Source organism: Danio rerio, chromosome 16 (assembly GCF_052040795.2).
Source record: "Danio rerio strain M-AB ecotype USA chromosome 16, GRCz13ab, whole genome shotgun sequence".
Classification (NCBI taxonomy): domain Eukaryota; kingdom Metazoa; phylum Chordata; class Actinopteri; order Cypriniformes; family Danionidae; genus Danio; species Danio rerio.
Genome location: NC_141036.1, coordinates 34,735,232 through 34,753,885, shown reverse-complemented (window position 1 = coordinate 34,753,885; position 18,654 = coordinate 34,735,232). Strand labels below are relative to the sequence as shown.

Below are 18,654 nucleotides of genomic sequence, written 5' to 3'. Positions count from 1 at the left end.
TAATTTACGGATGGGAAAATCCGCTTTGCGCCGTGGCGCATGGTCTAAAATGGTTGAGTTTATTTTCTTAATGAGTTATAGGTGTGTTTTGATAATAAACCAATTAGAGTCTCATCTCCCATTCCCTTTAAGAGCCAGCTGTGTCGCGCCAAGAGTGCATTCGCTATTTACAGGACATAAAGTAAGTCTAAGTGGAAAAACTGAGCATTTCACTAGCAAACAGTTAAGTTTTTTTTTAACAAAAAATAATATGTTTTGTAATATTTTAATCCTTTATATTTATATCCTATATCTATCCTTATTATATCCTATATATATCCTTAATATTTAAATTTTTTCATATGTAAAGATATTTGCCTATTGCTCTCTTGTGCGTATTAAGCAGTGTGTAAGCGAGGCGCAACTCTGCGCTGGAGTTTAGACCGGGTTTGTTTTGGTCAAATGAAAAATCTATTTTAGTTTCTCAAAATAGCAACGCGCCAGCCGTGCGCCTAAGAACACCTTCCTTTTTAGACCAGAACGTCTATGGGCGCACATATGAGCGCTAAAGCAATTGCTATTTAAACAGCGTAGCGCAACGCCTCAAAATGACTCTTGCGCCAAGCTGAAACTAGCAAACAAGTATTGCGCTGCGCCTTGCGCCACATTGCGCCAGGTGTATGATAGCGCCCCTAGTCCGAGACCCTCCTCCGGAGAAACGCAGTCTATAGTGATCGATGATTGGCTTCTATACTGGAAGGCAGGTTTCAGTCAGTTACACTTTCCCCTATTCAAAACTATACAAGTGACATGTCTTGTCATTCTATAGTCTTTGTTTTTATACAAAAGTCATACAATTAAAGAGTAGAAAATTCTGAACAAGCTCCTATAGCTGCAGCATTGCTTACCTTGATGGCTCGATCCTGGTTGTTGGGCAGGTGTGGAAGTGGAGGTCTGTTCTGAGACAGTGTGTGGTAACTCGGGTTTGAGTAATAGTGATGGTAGCTGTGCGGAACATCTAGATGTAATATGCAAATGTAAAGTTATAAAATGTAATAGCTGTATGCTCATACTTCACAATATTGTAGTATTGTGATCTAATACATCAATATTTAGAATAATAGTTGTATATTAATATATATCAAATATTTTTTGGCAGTAGTTCCACTATTTAACTGAAAAGTCGGCTCATACCAGGCACGGCATACTCGGAACTGACGGTGCGTGTAGAAGAGAAAGAGACGACGGGTGTGTTGCTCTGTTTGTCCTGCTGTCTGCGCCGATACAACAGCAGAACGGCCAGCAGCAGCACAACCAGAATCACCAGCACCACAATGCCTGCGATCGCACCCCACGAGTCCCTCTCCACCGGAGACACGGGCACCATCACACTCAACTCCTGCTCTGAAATACACGCACTTTCACATTACTCACAGTGGACACAAATATGAGACAACATATAGAAAAAATACATACCATGGAGATCAAAAGTAGAGGATAAATTATAAACACTTGATGAAGAAGAAATAGTGTAATCATTCTCATTAAAAGACAAGTGTTCCAGGGCTCCAGACTAATATTTAAAACACTGGTGCCACTAAGTTCTACATATACCTGATTTGGTAGTGCTGAATATGTAATATTAATGATATTACAATTTTTTTGCTTATAAGTTTTGCTTCTTAATCTTGAGTTTTTTTTCATTTATCATTCATTAACTAAATCTAGAAATTCATTAATTTAATTCATTAAGTATAGCTTCTAAAGGTTGTAGCCTCATCAATGGAATGTCTGTCGATCGTCATGACTAAGAAGTATAACCTAACCTCACCACCATAATAAAAATGTACTATCCTAAATGTATGCTCTCTATACTGCTATGAAAAACAAAAATCTAAAGGCATTTTGTACAAATAAAACTAATAATGACTAATATGACTTAAAATAAAAACTTATATGACTTAACAAACATGCTGTCATTTTATTTAATAGATTTTGTGCATCTATAACATAATACAATTCAGATATCCCTTATTTATACCAGTGGTTCACTTAAGCGTTACTAAATGATGACTATGGAAATAATTGGTTATTTGTGGAATGAAACATATTGTAAGACTGTTGTTGCGAAATGTTTCAGCTGTTTTCCTCATGACTTTAGAAAAAAACAGTGTTGTTTTGTTTAGATTAGGAATAGTATACCCCAATTTTGCTCACACTCTTTCTTTTTTGTACTTGTATATATTTCTTTCCTCTGTTGAGCACAAAACAAGAAGAATGTTGATTAAAAGCAGGCACTGATATCCATAGTAGGTACAACAACAAAAAAACACCATGGAAGTCAATAGGTTTTTTTTTGTTCCCCCAACATTCTTCAGTATTTCTTCTTTTGTGTTCAACAGAAGAAAAAAGTCCCAAGCATGTTTGGAACAAGTACAAAAAAAAAAAAAAAAAAAAAAGATAATAGTGAAATATCCCCATAAACTAGTTTATTTTGTTGTTCACATCAGAGGTAACATCCCTGTTTAGTGGTCATGACACTGGTCCACTGAAACAGTTCTGTTAGTTCAGTGTTGAACTTTTAATGATGAAATATTACTCAAAATATTCTTAAAAAACAGATTTTTTGCTCCTGTGAAGATAACTTCAAATAAGACTAAGCAGTTACCTCAAAATTGAGGAAATTGTAGGTTGTATCTAATTCTGATCTCCACTTTATAGTATGTGTTACCGATTTTTTTAGTCTGCTTTAAATACCTGGTTTACAGGCCTCTCCTGGTCCAGGTTCACACACACAGTCTCCATTGTGTGGGTCACAGGAATGGTTTGGGGGACACGAGCAAGTCTGGGCACAGTTAATGCCGAACGTCCCAGCTTGACACACTACAAAGACACATTTGGCAAATGTTTAACAAACTTGTAGGGTGTGAGAGACATATTGAGCCTGATCCAGGAATAAAAAATGTATTTTCAGCTGAGGATCACAGATTGAGTTATTTATTCCAAAACCACATCCAGCAAGGTCTGGCAGTCATTCCTACGGGGAAACAACTCTTCTATTCAATTCCTACTCTTATTCAGTAATTTTTGTCTTGATTTCATTACAAGTATAAATATAACGCATATTTAATGAAGATAGATTTACTTGAGACGCAAAATAACTTAACAAATGAGAAACTGATAGGATTTTAATAAGTTTTCTAGTTAACAGATGCACAAAAAGATGCACAGATGCAAAAATAAAGTATTGTTAATAATAGTGGGTAAAAATACACAGATTTTTTTTTACTATAATTTCCATAATTTGTGAGATGTCAGTTTCATAAAAGTGTTGAAAAGAAGCGTAAATAAAAAAACTATAATCTTATTTTTATATAAGGTTTTTTTTTTCTGTAATAAATGAACAAGAGAGAAGAAAAATATGTTACTCTGGTAGCCACGTCAAACACAAACTACGTTTAAACATGCTTTTATTATTAAATAACTGTGCAAAACTGACTACAGCAAACCAGCTGTAAAAATAGCTGTGTACACAATTTATCATTCTAATTTTCCACTGTATTATTAAATCCTGACAGTATTTATGTCATATTAAAATATATTTTCCACTTGCATAAACTCTTAGACAGCTGACTGTTAGTGTTTTTGCCGCAGAACAAAATGAAATCAAAGACTAATCAAATTGAAATCTTGCAGAGAAGAAGTTTTTTTCTAGAAACTCACATAAAGAGCAATCTGATCCAGTCCATCCAGCAGGACAGATGCACAAACCAACCTCGTGATGACATGTTGCATTATTGGTGCACCTGCACACATTGCTACAATGGCTTCCGTATCGACCAACGGGACAAGCTAGAATCAGACAAAACAGCACAGAAACAGATGTTTTTATTATAAAGCCTTACTATAGTGTACAGCTGCTGAAGAAGCATGTCATATCAAACATGTATTCTAATATTTTCTTTATTTCAGTAAATAATAACATAAGTTGACTACTACTTTATGATGGTTTTTGGTAGGGCTGATCCGATTGTTTGTTCATTGTATTGTAATCCCATTCTATGATTCGATTAATAGTTAATAAATTAAGCTGATCTCATGAACCGATTGCATTTTAAGAATGTAAAAAAAAAGCTTGGTTTCCATTACATATTTGCACAAAAAATACAAACTGTTGATAAAAAATATTTGTGAAATTACAGTGTTTCTATTAACTGATTCAATTTTATTTCTTTTAATAAAAAAAATCAACTAACAGTTTTATTCTTAGGTTTTATTCACTGAAATAAACTCAATGTCATATTTCAGATGTTAAAAGTCCTTTTTTAAATTCTTTGTTTATTGGTTTTAATGAACATAGAAACAAATAAAGCAATAAAATGATGAACATACAAACAAAAACAAAAAGGACAAAAAGGAAACCAGTAAACACAAGTATAGTGACAAAAGTCCTAAAAATAAATAAATAAATAAATAATACAAAAATCTGAATAAACGAATAAAGTTCTGTTGTGTTTAAGTAAAGTCACACTTATGACGAATTCAGACTGCATGATTTTTTGACTCACCGACATGTTTTGAGAAATCGCAGACAAATGCCTGAAATCACAGGCAAATTGGTGCTTGTTCACTTGAGAAACAATCACACAATGTAAACTTTAAAAGACTCAATTTGAGAGCATCGCCGATGAGATGTCGACACCAGTGAGATATTTAGCATGCTAAATGTCTGAAGCTGTCATGATTCAAATCATGTCATGTGAATTTTTTTTTTCAACTTTTTATTGTGACAGGACAGTAGAGGACAGACAGGAAAGCATTTGGAGCTGAGAAAAGGGAAGGATTAGCATAGGACCCCAAGATGGGAATCGAACTCGGGTTGCCGTGAGCACCATGGTGCTATATGCTGGCGGACTTAACCACTCGGCTATTGGCACCAACTGAAATGAGTTTTGACTAAAAAAATAACATTGGCGATCACCTACAGCCAATGAGAGAGCAACATTCACTAGTATGGGTATCTGCAGGCCAGCGGTAGGTTGTGGGAGAAGATAAAAATTCTTCTTTTTGGTTTATTTGGACTCAAGAAATGGAGGAAAAACTATTGTAAATTTGGCAAGAGCACCCGTGTCTTATTGATGTGTCATCTGAGCAACACCACAACTGGGTCGCAAAAAAAAAAAAAAGTTGAGTAGAAATTGCTAATTCCTTTCAAAGGCCAGATGAGCAAATATGTACATTTTCTACCCCACTAAAGACTTCTTTCTCATTATGCAATTAATAACAAAAGATATACTACGTCACCGCATGTTGTTTTTATTTAAATTCTCGTGTGTTTAGTTGTCAAATATGTAGTTTTCGTATCAAGACAAAGTTGTCGGCAATTCTTACTACTGTAAAGTCATGCGGTGTGAAACTCTGTCACTGATCCATCCTACAGTGTAAACACAGCAGCAACAAAACGATACCCCAGATAGTCATGCAGTGTGAAAATACCTGTGACACGATTACTTTAAATGTCTGAACTCAGCATTACTATGAAAATACATCTGAGGTGGTCAGAGGTTTTTTAGAGACATCCATTTTTTTTTAAAGACATCCCCTTTGTTTCTTTAGTAGTATGCAAATTGTTTCAGTAGCATTGTTAAATTCAAAAGTTGTATGAACAGTTCAAACGTTGGAGGCTATTGCTGGTTCCAATTTAGCAAAATACATTTTTTTCGCTAGAAAGAAGATGATGCCGAGTCTCTTTGTAGAAGTAGGATCAAGTGTCTTGTTAAATTCTGTACAAAAGAGGTACAGTATAGTGCTGGTGTGTTGTCCAATGAAGTTTACAAAGCTTGGCTTTGAAGTCCTGTACTGCTTTCCAGAAAAAAAGCTTTTGCATTGCCAAAACATTTGCATGATTGATCCTGAATAGGTTTTACATATGTGACATATGTTAAAGGTCCTTTTTAGAGATTAACACTTGTGTTTTGTTCAAATTGACTAACCTTTCATTATGTTGGTGGCTGTTTTTGCCCCATTGACTTCTATTATAAGAACACTGTTTGACCGTAAAGCCATGACACCATATAAGCATGCATTTCTAATTGTTGTTGGTTTTTCCTGTTGGGAAGATGTAAAATTGATCATTTTAACATGGCTTTAAAATTAAAAATTGCATTATAATAGAAGTAAATTGGGCAAAAACAGCCACCAACATAATATAAGGTTAGTCAATTTGTCTGGGGTATATTGTTGAGTTTCTAAATGTTTTCCAAATATATGTCAAAATAAGATTTGTCACCAAAAATCAGTCCATTTGCTGTAATAAAGAAAGTTGTGGCCTAATTAAGACTCAAAATTACCCCGGAGTGGATTTAAACATCCCTATTACCAAACAAGGGTTAACATATGTGGTCTGTTTGAACTTCCATTAGAATTGACATAAACTTGTGATGTAAATTATAAATCATTCTTGTGTTCGTGTGTAAATCTAACCTTGTTCACACAATGGTCCAGTATATCCAGACAAACACTGACAATCTCCTGTAATGTGATGGCAGGAGGAGGCGTGGACACATGGTGGACAATGACGACTGCACTTTTCTCCAAACAGACCAGCACTACACACTATGAAGTAGAGGAGAAAGCACTGTGTAAAAGCAGCTCTAATCTGACATGAGTTCTCAGAGATGCAGACAACCATATAAACTCACTGTGTTGACACTGAGCTCCCCAAAATCCCGGTTTGCACAAGCAGGTTCCTGTATGTGCCTGACAGGTGGCGCTGTTGAGGCAGGAGCAGGTCTGGTTGCACTGAATTCCCCATGTTCCTTCTGGACACTGCTGTGTACAGCGCACACCTGCAGACCACCAGATAAGTTCACTCGAAAAACACAGTCCTACTTCGAATTTGTTATATTTTTAAGTGTGTTTGCCTCATGCATTTTAAAAGCACTAGTCAATTTCTAAATGATTTTGATGTCTTATGAAACTGGTGGGGGAAAAAAAAAGTAGCTGGGTTTGAATATGTGCTTTATAAGTCCAACATGTGCTCTAATAAATATAGCCATTTTGAATGGGAAACACAGCAGGAAAAATAAGTATTGAACACATCACCATTTTTCTCAGAAAACATTTTAAAGGTGCAGTTGACTTGAAATTTTTCACAGATTTGGTAAACACTAAATAAATCCATATATCAAAGAAAACAAATCTAATTAGATTACAAATTAAGTTATGCAAAATCACGCAGGGAAAACGTTCTGAACACATAAAGAAATGGAGGTGTAGAAATCTCTCAGTAGTTATTCAGCAACCCTATGCCCTTTGTCAGTGTAAATTAAAATCAGCTGCATCAGTCCAACATCTACATTATCAGGATGATGAAACCAGGGTGGACATGTCAGAAAGATAAGGATCCAAAACACATCCAAGCAAACTCTCAAATGCTTTCAGAGAAAAAAAATCAAGCTGTAGAATGGCCCAGCTAATCACCTGACATGAATCTAATATAACATACAAAATAAAGATCCGATTTGATAGACGAGACCCACAGAACCGTCAAGATTTTTACACTGCTGAAGTCTGTGAAAAATCCACACCTGAGCAATTCATGTGACTTCATTTTCCACATGAGAGGCACCTTTAAGCGGCCAACACCAAAAAAAAAAACCAAAAAAACATTTATTTGAAGTATGAAATTTCAGTACCTTTCCTTTGTGCGATTCCACTGTTATTACACAAAAAAATCAGTTTTTTTTTTTTTTGTATTGTTTGGGTTTTTACCAAAATCTGGTTCAATTCATTTCAACAGCTCATTTAGAAATATTATTCACAGGAAAAAACATGACATGTTTATAACTTATTTCCCCTGCTGCATAGTATCATTTATGTGATTTGTGTGCAGATTTCTTATTTACGTGAATTTAATGTTAAATGTTTTGCATTTTTAACATGAGGCATAAAAATAATAGTCAATGTATACGTATTTTAAAAACATCAATTGCTGACAGTTCAAAATGTTGACTTCCTGATTATAATATGATCTACTTTGTTTCTTTCTGCATTCTATTTTTTCTTTACTAAAAAAATCCCTTAAGGTTCAAGGCTAGCATGCTTTAATGGTTAAAGCATGGTTAATTGTAATATCGTTAATTGTTCACTGGGGTACCAAGGAAATATAATATATTTTTTTTAGATAAGGTCTATCGCTACATGATATTACTACAGAGGAATCAGAGGAATATTTAAATACAAACAGTAACACACCATTATATTATTCCATAATATTTATGTACATATTTCATACCTATTCTTGTAGGTTGTATATTAAATTATTATTAAATTATATTAAAAATATGTCATTTTTATTCATTGCTTAACTTTTTTTTTTTTTTTTTTTTGCTTTAAAAATTTATCACTTTTTACCATATACTGTCATTGCATGCCATTTAATAAGCTGCAGTCAGACAAGCTTTGAGCAAGATTTATAAAGAGATTGCAGTTGTTAAAAATTATTATATCATGCTATGCTACTGTACATTTTTTTTAATAGCAAATAATATATTGCTGTCACAATATTGGAATTTCTTGGAATAAGATATCTTGGAAAAAACCTAATGTTTACACCACAAGGAATTGTTATATAACTGTATATAAGTCAGAAGTATATACAGTATATAAGTCATATTAGCCCCCTTTGAGTTTTCCTTTCTTTTTTATTTCCCAAATGATGTTTAACAGAGCAAGGACATTTTCACAGTATGTCTGATAATATTTTTTTCTTCTGGAGAAAATCTTATTTGTATTATTTTAGCTAGAAAAAAAACTCATTTAAAATATTTTATGGTCAATATTAGCCCCTTTAAGCTAATATTTCTTCCAATAGTCTACAGAACAAACCATCATTATACACTTGTCTACATTAACTTGTCCAATTACCCTAACCTACCTAGTTAACCTAATTAACCTAGTTAAGTCTTTAAATGTCACTGTATAGAAGTGTCTTGAAAAATTTCTAGTCAAATATTATTTACTGTCATTACAGCAAAGATAAAATAAACCAGTTATCAGAAATAAGTTATTAAAACTATTATGAATAGAAATGTGTTGGAAAAAATCAGTTAAACAGAAACTGGGGAAAAATAAATAGGGGGCTAATAATTCAGGGGGGGGGGGGGTAATAATTCTGACTCCAAATGTAATATGTAGCATGAAGGTAATAAAATCTGAACTTTTTAAATATCTCAAAGTTAAATGCAGGTAATATATTGAACATACTGTTGTCACATTGTCCACACCACAGTCACATTTTACACACATTTTTAACTAAATAAATGAAATATAGATGTCTTCCCTTACTGGTACAGTAAATGACAGTGAGTGATTTTTTTTTATACATTTTTAGTCTTGTTGTTGATTACTACAGGCGAAACGGATATCCGGCAGTTTTTAAGGCTCCTGTCACTTTGAGACCCAATCCAAATCCAGATTTACTAATGCACATCTTCGTCCTCAAAGGTTTACTGTACACTCGCTTAAGAGATTGTATTTGTGAGGATATTCACCAATATAGGTATTTACAGTTGAAGTCAGAATTATTAGCCTCCCTTTGATTTTTTTTTCTTGTTTAAATATTTCCCAAATTATATTTAACAGAGCAAGGAAATTTTCACAGTATGTCTGATAATATTTTTTCTTCTGGAAAAAATCTTATTTGTTTTATTTCGGCTAGCATAAAAGCACTTATTAATTTTTTAAAAGCCATTTTAAGGAAAAAATTATTAGCCCCTTTAAGTTATATTTTGTCCTGATAGTCTACAGAACAAAACATCATTATACAATAACTTGCCTAATTATCCTAACCTGCATAGTTACCCTAATTAACCTAGTTAAGCCTTTAAATGTCATTTTAATCTGTATAGAAGTGTCTTGAAAAATATCTAATAAAATATTATTTACAGTCATCATGACAAATATAAAAGAAATCAGTTATTTGAAATGAGTTATTAAAACTATTGTTTAGAAATGTGTTGAAATAATCTTCTCTTTGTTAAACAGAATCAGGGGAAAAAAAGGGGTGCTAATAATTCAGGGGGCTAATAATTCTGACTTCAACTGTACATGATTTATATTTGTTTTCTCTTTGAATGCAAAAAGTCATGAATGAGAACTCATAGTGATTTTAATTCAACTATGAAGTAAAGCTGTCATGAATCAGTCTTGAAATTGTACATTATAAAAAAAACTGTACAAAACAGCTTTGTGTTAAAAGAATTTCCATCCCAGAGTTCACCAAACTTTGGACTTTGGAATACAACAAAATGTGAAACATCTTTGCAGGAGCTCATATTTCCAGTCTCTTACATTCACAGACATATGAATGGAAGTCAAATTAACAAAAAAGCATAGCATGACTGGTCTTTTAAGCCTTACAGTATATACTATACAGTAGTCAACATTAGAAGTAAATAAAGGACAAGAATGGGTGTTATTCAATAGTATTAGTATAATGTTGATGAAAGGTGATGATCCACTTTAAATGCTCACTGCTGTAGGCCTTATAAATATAAATGAAGTCTTACCTGTCCAGCCTGGTAAACACAGACACTGTCCTGTAACACTCTCACATCCTTCATCATGCACACAGTCACATTGGTTTTGACAGCCTGGTCCAAAAGTCCCGATCTGTATAAAGCAGAACGGAAATACTGATTCAGGATGATCAAGTAACTCTGAGCTCCAATATAATTACTACTTTATTCTGAATGATGGCCATGCAGCATATTCTTGAAGCAGAAGAGTGTAATGCGTTTGCCATCGGGTTAATAACTTCTGCTGATGGTGTTAAAATGATTGCAGTTGATTTAGAAGACAGATATGCTGAAACAACAACAACTCGGATGTCGAATTCAGGTCATGGGAGGGAAAGTGTGACTTGAGCTGAATCTCGTGAAAATTCTGAGCTGAATGTTGTAAATTAAATACATGTGCGCTGGATAATAATAAGGCATTTATTTACTAGACAGGGCTCGTCACAGGATGCTCCTCTCCACCCTGCTGTGCACTTGCACGACCCATCAGCAGGGTCGCAAGACGCTCCATTTGTACACTTGCAAGTTCGGTTACAGCCAGGACCCCATGTGCCCTCTGAACATGCGATTGAACAGTCAGGTCCTCTCCATCCTAAACAAACACACATGAAAACAGGGTTGGGGTGACACTGTTCCCACTACCCCAGCAAACTTTTAACATAACATAGGAAATGAAACCGAAAGGAAACCTATTTGAAAAGTTATGTTATATAATAATAGTATTATAGTAGTGAGGCGGCAAAGTGGGTAGCGATGGCACTTCACAGCAAGAAGGTAGCTGGTTCAAGCCCCGGCTGAGTCTCGTGGGTTGCCTCCGGGTGCTCCGGTTGGCCCCAAAAGTTCAAAGACATTCTCTATAGGTGAATTAGGTATAAGCTAAAATGCCCGTTGTGTATGTGTGTATGTCCTGGTTTTACAGGTTGGGGGTTGGGGGTATAGCGTTGGGCTAACGACCCTCCTCGTAAAAAAAACTAGAGGTTACAAAACACCAACATGGTGCGGCTAAAAATCAACTTCGATATAAACGGCCCTGAAAGTATGCATTAGAGTAGTAGCATAATATATAATATTGTAGTAATATTGTAATTTATAAAGTTGGGTTATTCTAGAATTGCAGCTACATTTTGCATTTCCTAAATAAACATTCTATTTTTTTTTCAAAAACAAAAACTTTTCGAATAACAAAAAATATATTCATTTATCTCTAAAAATAATGTTTGTATGTATATTTAGGGACATTTTGAATCGAAAATATTAACTTAAAGACTCCCACTTTACCTATTAGTTACTTTCTCGACCGCCTGAATCATACATTCAGCTTTAAATATTATTAAATAACTCAGTCTAATTTTCATAGTTTTTCTGTATTTACTAAGTTAAAAAATAAACATTTTGATAAGGCATCTGTTTTATGTATTATTTGTAATTTTAGTAATAAAAATGACATTTTGTGTCTGTTTCTAGATTATGGTCAACTCTGTTACATCAGTTATAAAAAGGCATAACAATCTTTGAAGTACTGATAGAATGACTTGCTCCAGGTGATGTCATTTCTTGGCAGAAAACTCTAGAAGGCATTGAGGCATGTCATTATTATTCTCTTGTTAATTTGTAAAAAATAAATAAATAAAGTTGAAAACACACCAATACAAGTTTAATTACAAAACTCAATTATTATGTCATTTTCACATTTTAAAAACAATAGTATGTTGAAAATTGATAAAATTCTGTTTTAAACATGTCATGTGGTATCAGGTTTAAGGTTAGCATCTTAAGCTAAAGCGGAAAATGGAGGAAAATGTAAATTCTGTCTGTCTTGGTTTCAAAATTTGAACAATGGGTTAAACAGCAATTACTAATGACAGAATCAAATGTTACATATCACATTTAAGTATTTTGCATTATTTTACACTAATATTAAATGTTCCCTATCATATTTAAACATTATAAATGATAGATGTCTTGTATATCATTCCAGTTTAAGGAAAATTTATGGAAAATACTTGAAATGTAGCAGCAATTTTGGATTGAGTTATATAAATATACCTAAAGTCATTAGTCAGGCACATACTTGTCAACCCTCCCATTTTTGACAAGATTATCTCCAATATTTCACCATCCTATCCTGCTATGATCCCATTTATGTATTTTCCTATATTTCTCCCATATTTGTAATATTTCTATGAAAAGTGAAAGTAGCATCAAAGTGCCGATCTCAAATGTGATATAACTGCAAGAACTTTTCAAGAGAATTGTGGTTTCCCTTTAAATTGGCTTGAAAGGATGTTAAAATGAATTTTAAAATGGCAGCATTCACTTCCTTTCCCCTATTCCACTATGCAACCTCTGAATCAGTCAATTCATGTTGCAAAGCTGACTGAAGTATGCACTGTATAAAGACACTGTTCCCAGATCAACTTCTGTACATGCCATTTGAAGAGGAGTGAAGTGGACACTTTTGGATTTGGGTGGGTTTTTAAACAGCCAAATACACTTAATAATACCTAAACATGTCCTTCCTGGCATGTTTTATTTTAAACACAAATAATTTTGACCTAAATGATCATGAGCAGTTACAAAAGTAATGGAATGCTTTCATTATAGATCTGTGGATCCTTAAAGGGATACCACTGTTATCAAACAAAACATCAAAATGAGAGATCCGCTGCTCTTCAATAAATGACTATAACTTTAATCAATATTTATTTTTACGTATCCCATATTTTTTCATCCCAAAAGTTGACCATATGGTCAGGCAGCATGTTTTCATACAGGTAAAACACAGAAGCCATTGAAATCATCATTTATATGATTATTTATTAGGCGATGTGTCGTGAAATTAGGGAAAAACGACTCCTCAATTTGAATTAAACTTCAGTTTAAAAAAAACAATATCGATTCAAGAAATTCCCAAAATAATTCTTTATGTGCATGCCTTGCTTTAGAAGGCGTGTATATTATCACAACCCTGCGTCTCAATCTGAAGATGTTGTTGTATTTCCAGTTGATTCAAACAAAAGGAAAAACAGAGAATCATGCCATAAGGCTACAATAGCCAATTGATGCCTGCGCCCTTGAAAATATAGTCTGATATGTGGAAGTACTGATCAAGTCTTGTCAAATAAATTGTTTTGCCTAGATTTTTTTAATTACAATTTTTAAATGTAGTATTTGGGCCACATTTCCTGCCGTGTGAATGCCTCTGATAACATAACTTGACTGACTGAATGTTTAATTCACTGAACAAGTAGTTTGTACATTATTTTAGCTCTTAGTGTACCAAAACTCACCTTCCTTACAGATACACGTTCCATCCACAGGAGAACAGACTATAGAGTTAACACATTTACAAGCAGACAAGCAGCCCTTTCCGTAGAAACCATCCTCACAGAGCTTCTCACAGTGCAGTCCCTACACACACACACACACATGTATATATAAACATTAAACATCTGAGGTGTCATTAGTTACTATTATTGTATGTTCTTACAGAAGCTGTTTTGTTTGAGCCTTACCGTAAATCCGGGTGGACAGTGGCACTGGCCAGTCACTGAGTCACACACTCCTCCATTCACACACAGGCAGGGCTCCAGGCAGCCATTACCATAATAACCCTGAGCACAGGTTTCATTACAGTACAGACCAGCCCAGCCTGGCTGACAGGTGCACTCGCCCTTCAGAGGGTGACAGCTGGAGCAACATATACAGAGACAGAATTGATTCATGTGTCACCACCTATACTGGTAGTCACATATTTGTTTAATTAAGAATAATTGTATTGAATTATTCATACAATAAAGACTTTGCAGTGTAGGTTTTATATTTACAAAACCACAAAACACACACTGCTTATTTCACCTTTATCTTTGCTTTATTGTATTTATCTATGCTTGTAATTTGTTTACTGCATTTTTGCATGATTAACTACCCTCCAGAATCATCTCAATCAATAAAAAATGAATACATTTGATGACACTTTAGAGACCATTTCTCACTATTAACTAGTTGCTTATTAGCATGCATGTTATTGAAAAATTGGCTGCTTATTAGTACTTATAAACTACATATTCTGCATGATCTTATTCTATATCATACCCAATACCTAAGAACAATTTAGGAGCTCATTGAAGCAAAAGTCATAGTTAATGGATTGCTAACATCGAGATTTGAATGGATTTGATTTATTTATTTCAAACAGAAAAATAACACACAATTCTTAAAACAAAAAAAATTCAATAAAACAATTTCAACATGGTCGAAACGGAGCAGGGTGAAGCACAAGCTTCATGAAGTGTGATTATAAATTCTTTCTAAATAGTGCTAATCAATCAATTGTACAGATACAGTATATCGCAATATATATCGCAGAAAAATAAAATATCACAATGTCACATTTTCCAATATCGTGCAGCCCTAACTATAACAAATCTCAACGTTTGATTAGCACTATGCATGGATAAGATCTTAATCTGGACAATTTTATTGGTTATTTTCTTAGCATTTAGATTTTTTTAAACTCTTAGATTCCAGATTTTCTCAGCCCAATATTGTCCATCAATGGAAAGATTATTTGTTCAGCTTGTAGATAATTCACAAATCTCAATTTCCAAACCGTCACATTTATGACATTTATTACAGGGTCAAGTTTATTTAAATTATCATAATTAAAAAAAAAAGTTAAGTCTTTGTTCTTATCCTGAATGTTGCATTGCTCAAACTTAACAAAAATAATGAATGTTGCCTTGGTCAAGAGCCCACTGAAATGAAAGTACTAAATTACAAAACTATTCTTGTAATATTAACAAAAAAGTCACAGACTACAAATGAAGGAAAATAATCTGAAAAAAATCTGAAAAATAATTTTTACTTTTTTATAGTTATTATTATTACTACTATTATATAATATTAGTATAGTATGTAAACAGTAGTGTAATATAAAAAAGATGTAAGTGTATGGTAATGAACTAGTAGTGTACAACGTGTTGATCACACAGCTCTCACCTGAGGGTGTTTAGTGAGTTGCAGAGGCAGCGGTGTTGACAGTGCATGCCAAAGACCCCTTCAGGACACATGCGGTGGTCACAGCGAGGACCTTTGAACCCCGGCTCACACAGACAGCCGCCGTGGATGTTATAACAACGGGCTCCGTTCGCACAGTCACATACTCCCTTACAGTCCTCACCATATGTGCCCACTGGACACTCCTCGTTACACCTACACAGTGCACACACACAAACACACAAATTTTGTGGTTTACTGTACATTTAAGACTTTATCCTGATTTTCTAGAGCCAAAAACCAAGGGTCACAACCAAGGGTCATCTACAATCAATATGCTTTCATTTAGAACAATGGTCTCAAACTCAATTCCTGGAGGGCCACAGCTCTGCACAGTTTAGCTCTAACCAGCTCCAACTTACACCTGTGTAATAGTCTCAAACACCGTGATTAATTGGATAAGCTGTGTTTGATTAGGGTTGAAATAAATCTGTGCAGAGCTGCGGCCCTCCAGGAATTGAGTTTGAGACCTATGATTAGAACATTGCATGTAGGTTTCAACTATATATTTAAGAAACAAAAAAGAAACTTATCTGAATACTCTGTTAAGTGCATTAGGTGCTTGTCTTCAGAAACTATTTTTGTCAACCTGGTTGAAAGTAGCAATCATCTGACAGCAATCATTAAATTAAGTGCTCCAGGTGTGTTTATGTGTATTTTAATATTCTGCAGAAGATGTAGGACCAAGAAAGGTTCGTCCAATTAAAATGTTCTGTCCGAACATTACGATTGGCTGTCCTACCTCTCTGTTAAAATATGTAATTGCATATCCCTGTGGACCTTGCTCATGCAGAACATTATATCATCAGTGTGTCGCAGACATGGTTCAGACATGTGTCGCAGACATGGTTCAGAGAGAGAATGGTAGGCAAGCATCAACAACCTACCTTCTTTTTAAGCTTGTTATTGTACTGTAACTACTAACTGTACTATAATGTTTTCTCTCTGGTGAATGCCTGTTGTTGTCTGGTGTTATTGTCTATAATGTGCATTCATGCGTTAAGTAGGCATGATGGCTTTGGATGACAGATGGGATGGCCGGACGTGGTTTCAGTGCTATCAGGCTAACATTAGCAATTTTCAAGATCTCCTGTAGGACATTTAAATACTGTTTCTTATTGATTGTTTGATACTATTAGGCCTAAAATCTTTCAACATTAAACTCTAATCTTTTATGAATCTATAAAATATCTTATATTATTTTATGCTTAATGATATTTATCTTAAGCCATATTTTAAAGTGAAACCTCTACAAACCTTTCTCCGGTGTAGCCTGCATCACACTGACACTGGCCCTTTTCTTGATCACAGTGACCTCCGTTATGGCACAAACAATCTTTAGAGCAGTTTATACCAAAACGGCCTGGTGGACACCGTTCAGTGCACACTGGACCCTGAAACACACAATGAAGAATTCAAGATCACCTAAAGTGCCTTAAAATACACAGCCTGGTTTGATTTGTAAATTAGTTTAAACTTTAACAGTAAGACAGGTTGGGGCATATCGAGTAGCTGAAAAAAAAAAAAGCCAATGACCGCTTTGCCAGTCAGAGTTGTTAAGCTGAAGCACTTCTGACTGATGCATACAACAAGTGTCCTGGTTACTGTTTTGTTTCTTAGATATGCAGGAGTTTTTAGGCTAAGCCTTTTTAAGTCACATGGGAATATGCGACCAACGTGAGCCATATCTTATAAGGGTCTGGGCACTTCAGAAAATGTTAGAAAGCATTTGATTGGCCAGAAGATAATGAGAAGTTGAAGTGGTTGGTAATGTAAAAACAAATGGTTGATTCTTACTAACAGCGGTAAGAAACTTGTGCAGTGCTGCTTTTATCTTCTAAATTCAAATATTTTTGTCACTATTTTAAAGCACAATAATTTATTGATAACTTTAAGACTAACAGTGATATGAAAACCCTAAAAAAAAAATTAAAAAAAAGAGGTCTTGACTCTTTAAAGTAAACAAACTGCAACCATACTAAAGCGTTCTCACCATCCAGCCGGGTGGACACAAACACACCCCATTGCCCTGGCAGATTCCTCCGTTCTGACACGGGCAGCGTGCAGCACAGCGTTTTGGCCTCGGACATGACTCCTCACAGCTGAAACACAAACAGACATTACTCCATTTACAATTTTAGGAAGTTAATAATAAGGAGGAAACATTATGGAAACCAAAAAAAGGGCAAGTCTATTTTCATTGTATATAATATGACAGCACATTGCAGATAGCAAAAAATATATAATAATAAAGCAAAATGCAAATAATAAATGTAGGTTTCTGTTTTATTTAACAATACACCTATTTATAATTCATATTTATTTTTGCTTTTTTAACTTAAAACAGGGTTTTTAAGACCTTTTTAAGACCATTATGAATGAAATTTTAGACTTAAACAAGGCTAAATGCTAAGCATTTTTTCTAATGGCCTAGATAAAACATTGGAAGTTAATTTTGCAAGGTAGATAATTAAACCATATGTTTATAAATAGAAATATAAAAAGAGTTGGTAAATAGAGTTAATAAATAAACTTTTGGTAAAACGTTTATCGAGATGGAATGTTAGTAATTGGATGGGTGTTGGTCAGATTGGGTAGCTTTACATGGACATAGGAAAATTAAGATCTGTTTAAAATGATTTAAGACCTACAACACAATATTTCAGTGAATCTAAGGCTTTTTAAGGCCTAAAATTTTGATTTAGAAATTTAAGACTTTAAGACCTCGCAGAAACCCTGTTCAAAATATATTTCTTTAATAATTCAGCTGAATACACAGTATTATAGCTATTTCAGATTCTGAACACTTTCTTGGTAACAACAAATACTATATGAACAACTGAGGTTGTATTATCTTGATTTTATTCCAAACAATATTCAAACCTAAATAACTACGTAAACCCCCCCAAATTAATAAACATAAAATGCCTTTTTTATATGAATAGAATGTAAATTGAAAAATTAAAAACATTTTGAAATATTAAAAAGTGCTATTAGAATTATAAATAACACTTAAGATAACACGACAATGCTGCTA

General features: G+C 34.1%; 1 protein-coding gene across 3 annotated transcripts in view; it reads right to left on the bottom strand.

Moving 5' to 3' along the window:
* pear1 (platelet endothelial aggregation receptor 1) overlaps positions 1–18,654 on the bottom strand; it is an 86,827-nt gene that overhangs the window by 5,451 nt on the left and 62,722 nt on the right. The window contains exons 8-20 of one of the 3 annotated variants that reach the window (XM_087287220.1): positions 17,611–17,719; positions 16,875–17,011; positions 15,561–15,773; positions 14,075–14,249; positions 13,850–13,970; positions 10,988–11,151; positions 10,551–10,653; positions 6,681–6,827; positions 6,463–6,594; positions 3,703–3,831; positions 2,737–2,862; positions 1,174–1,383; positions 888–997 (exon numbers count right to left, since the gene is read on the bottom strand). In XM_087287220.1, coding sequence (XP_087143346.1) covers positions 888–997; positions 1,174–1,383; positions 2,737–2,862; positions 3,703–3,831; positions 6,463–6,594; positions 6,681–6,827; positions 10,551–10,653; positions 10,988–11,151; positions 13,850–13,970; positions 14,075–14,249; positions 15,561–15,773; positions 16,875–17,011; positions 17,611–17,719 — 1,876 coding nt within the window. Of the gene's footprint in view, positions 1–887; positions 998–1,173; positions 1,384–2,736; positions 2,863–3,702; positions 3,832–6,462; positions 6,595–6,680; positions 6,828–7,737; positions 8,914–9,641; positions 10,654–10,987; positions 11,152–13,849; positions 13,971–14,074; positions 14,250–15,560; positions 15,774–16,874; positions 17,012–17,610; positions 17,720–18,654 lie in introns of those variants that run through there. The other 2 variants (XR_015511550.1, XR_015511549.1) reach the window with 2 other exon arrangements.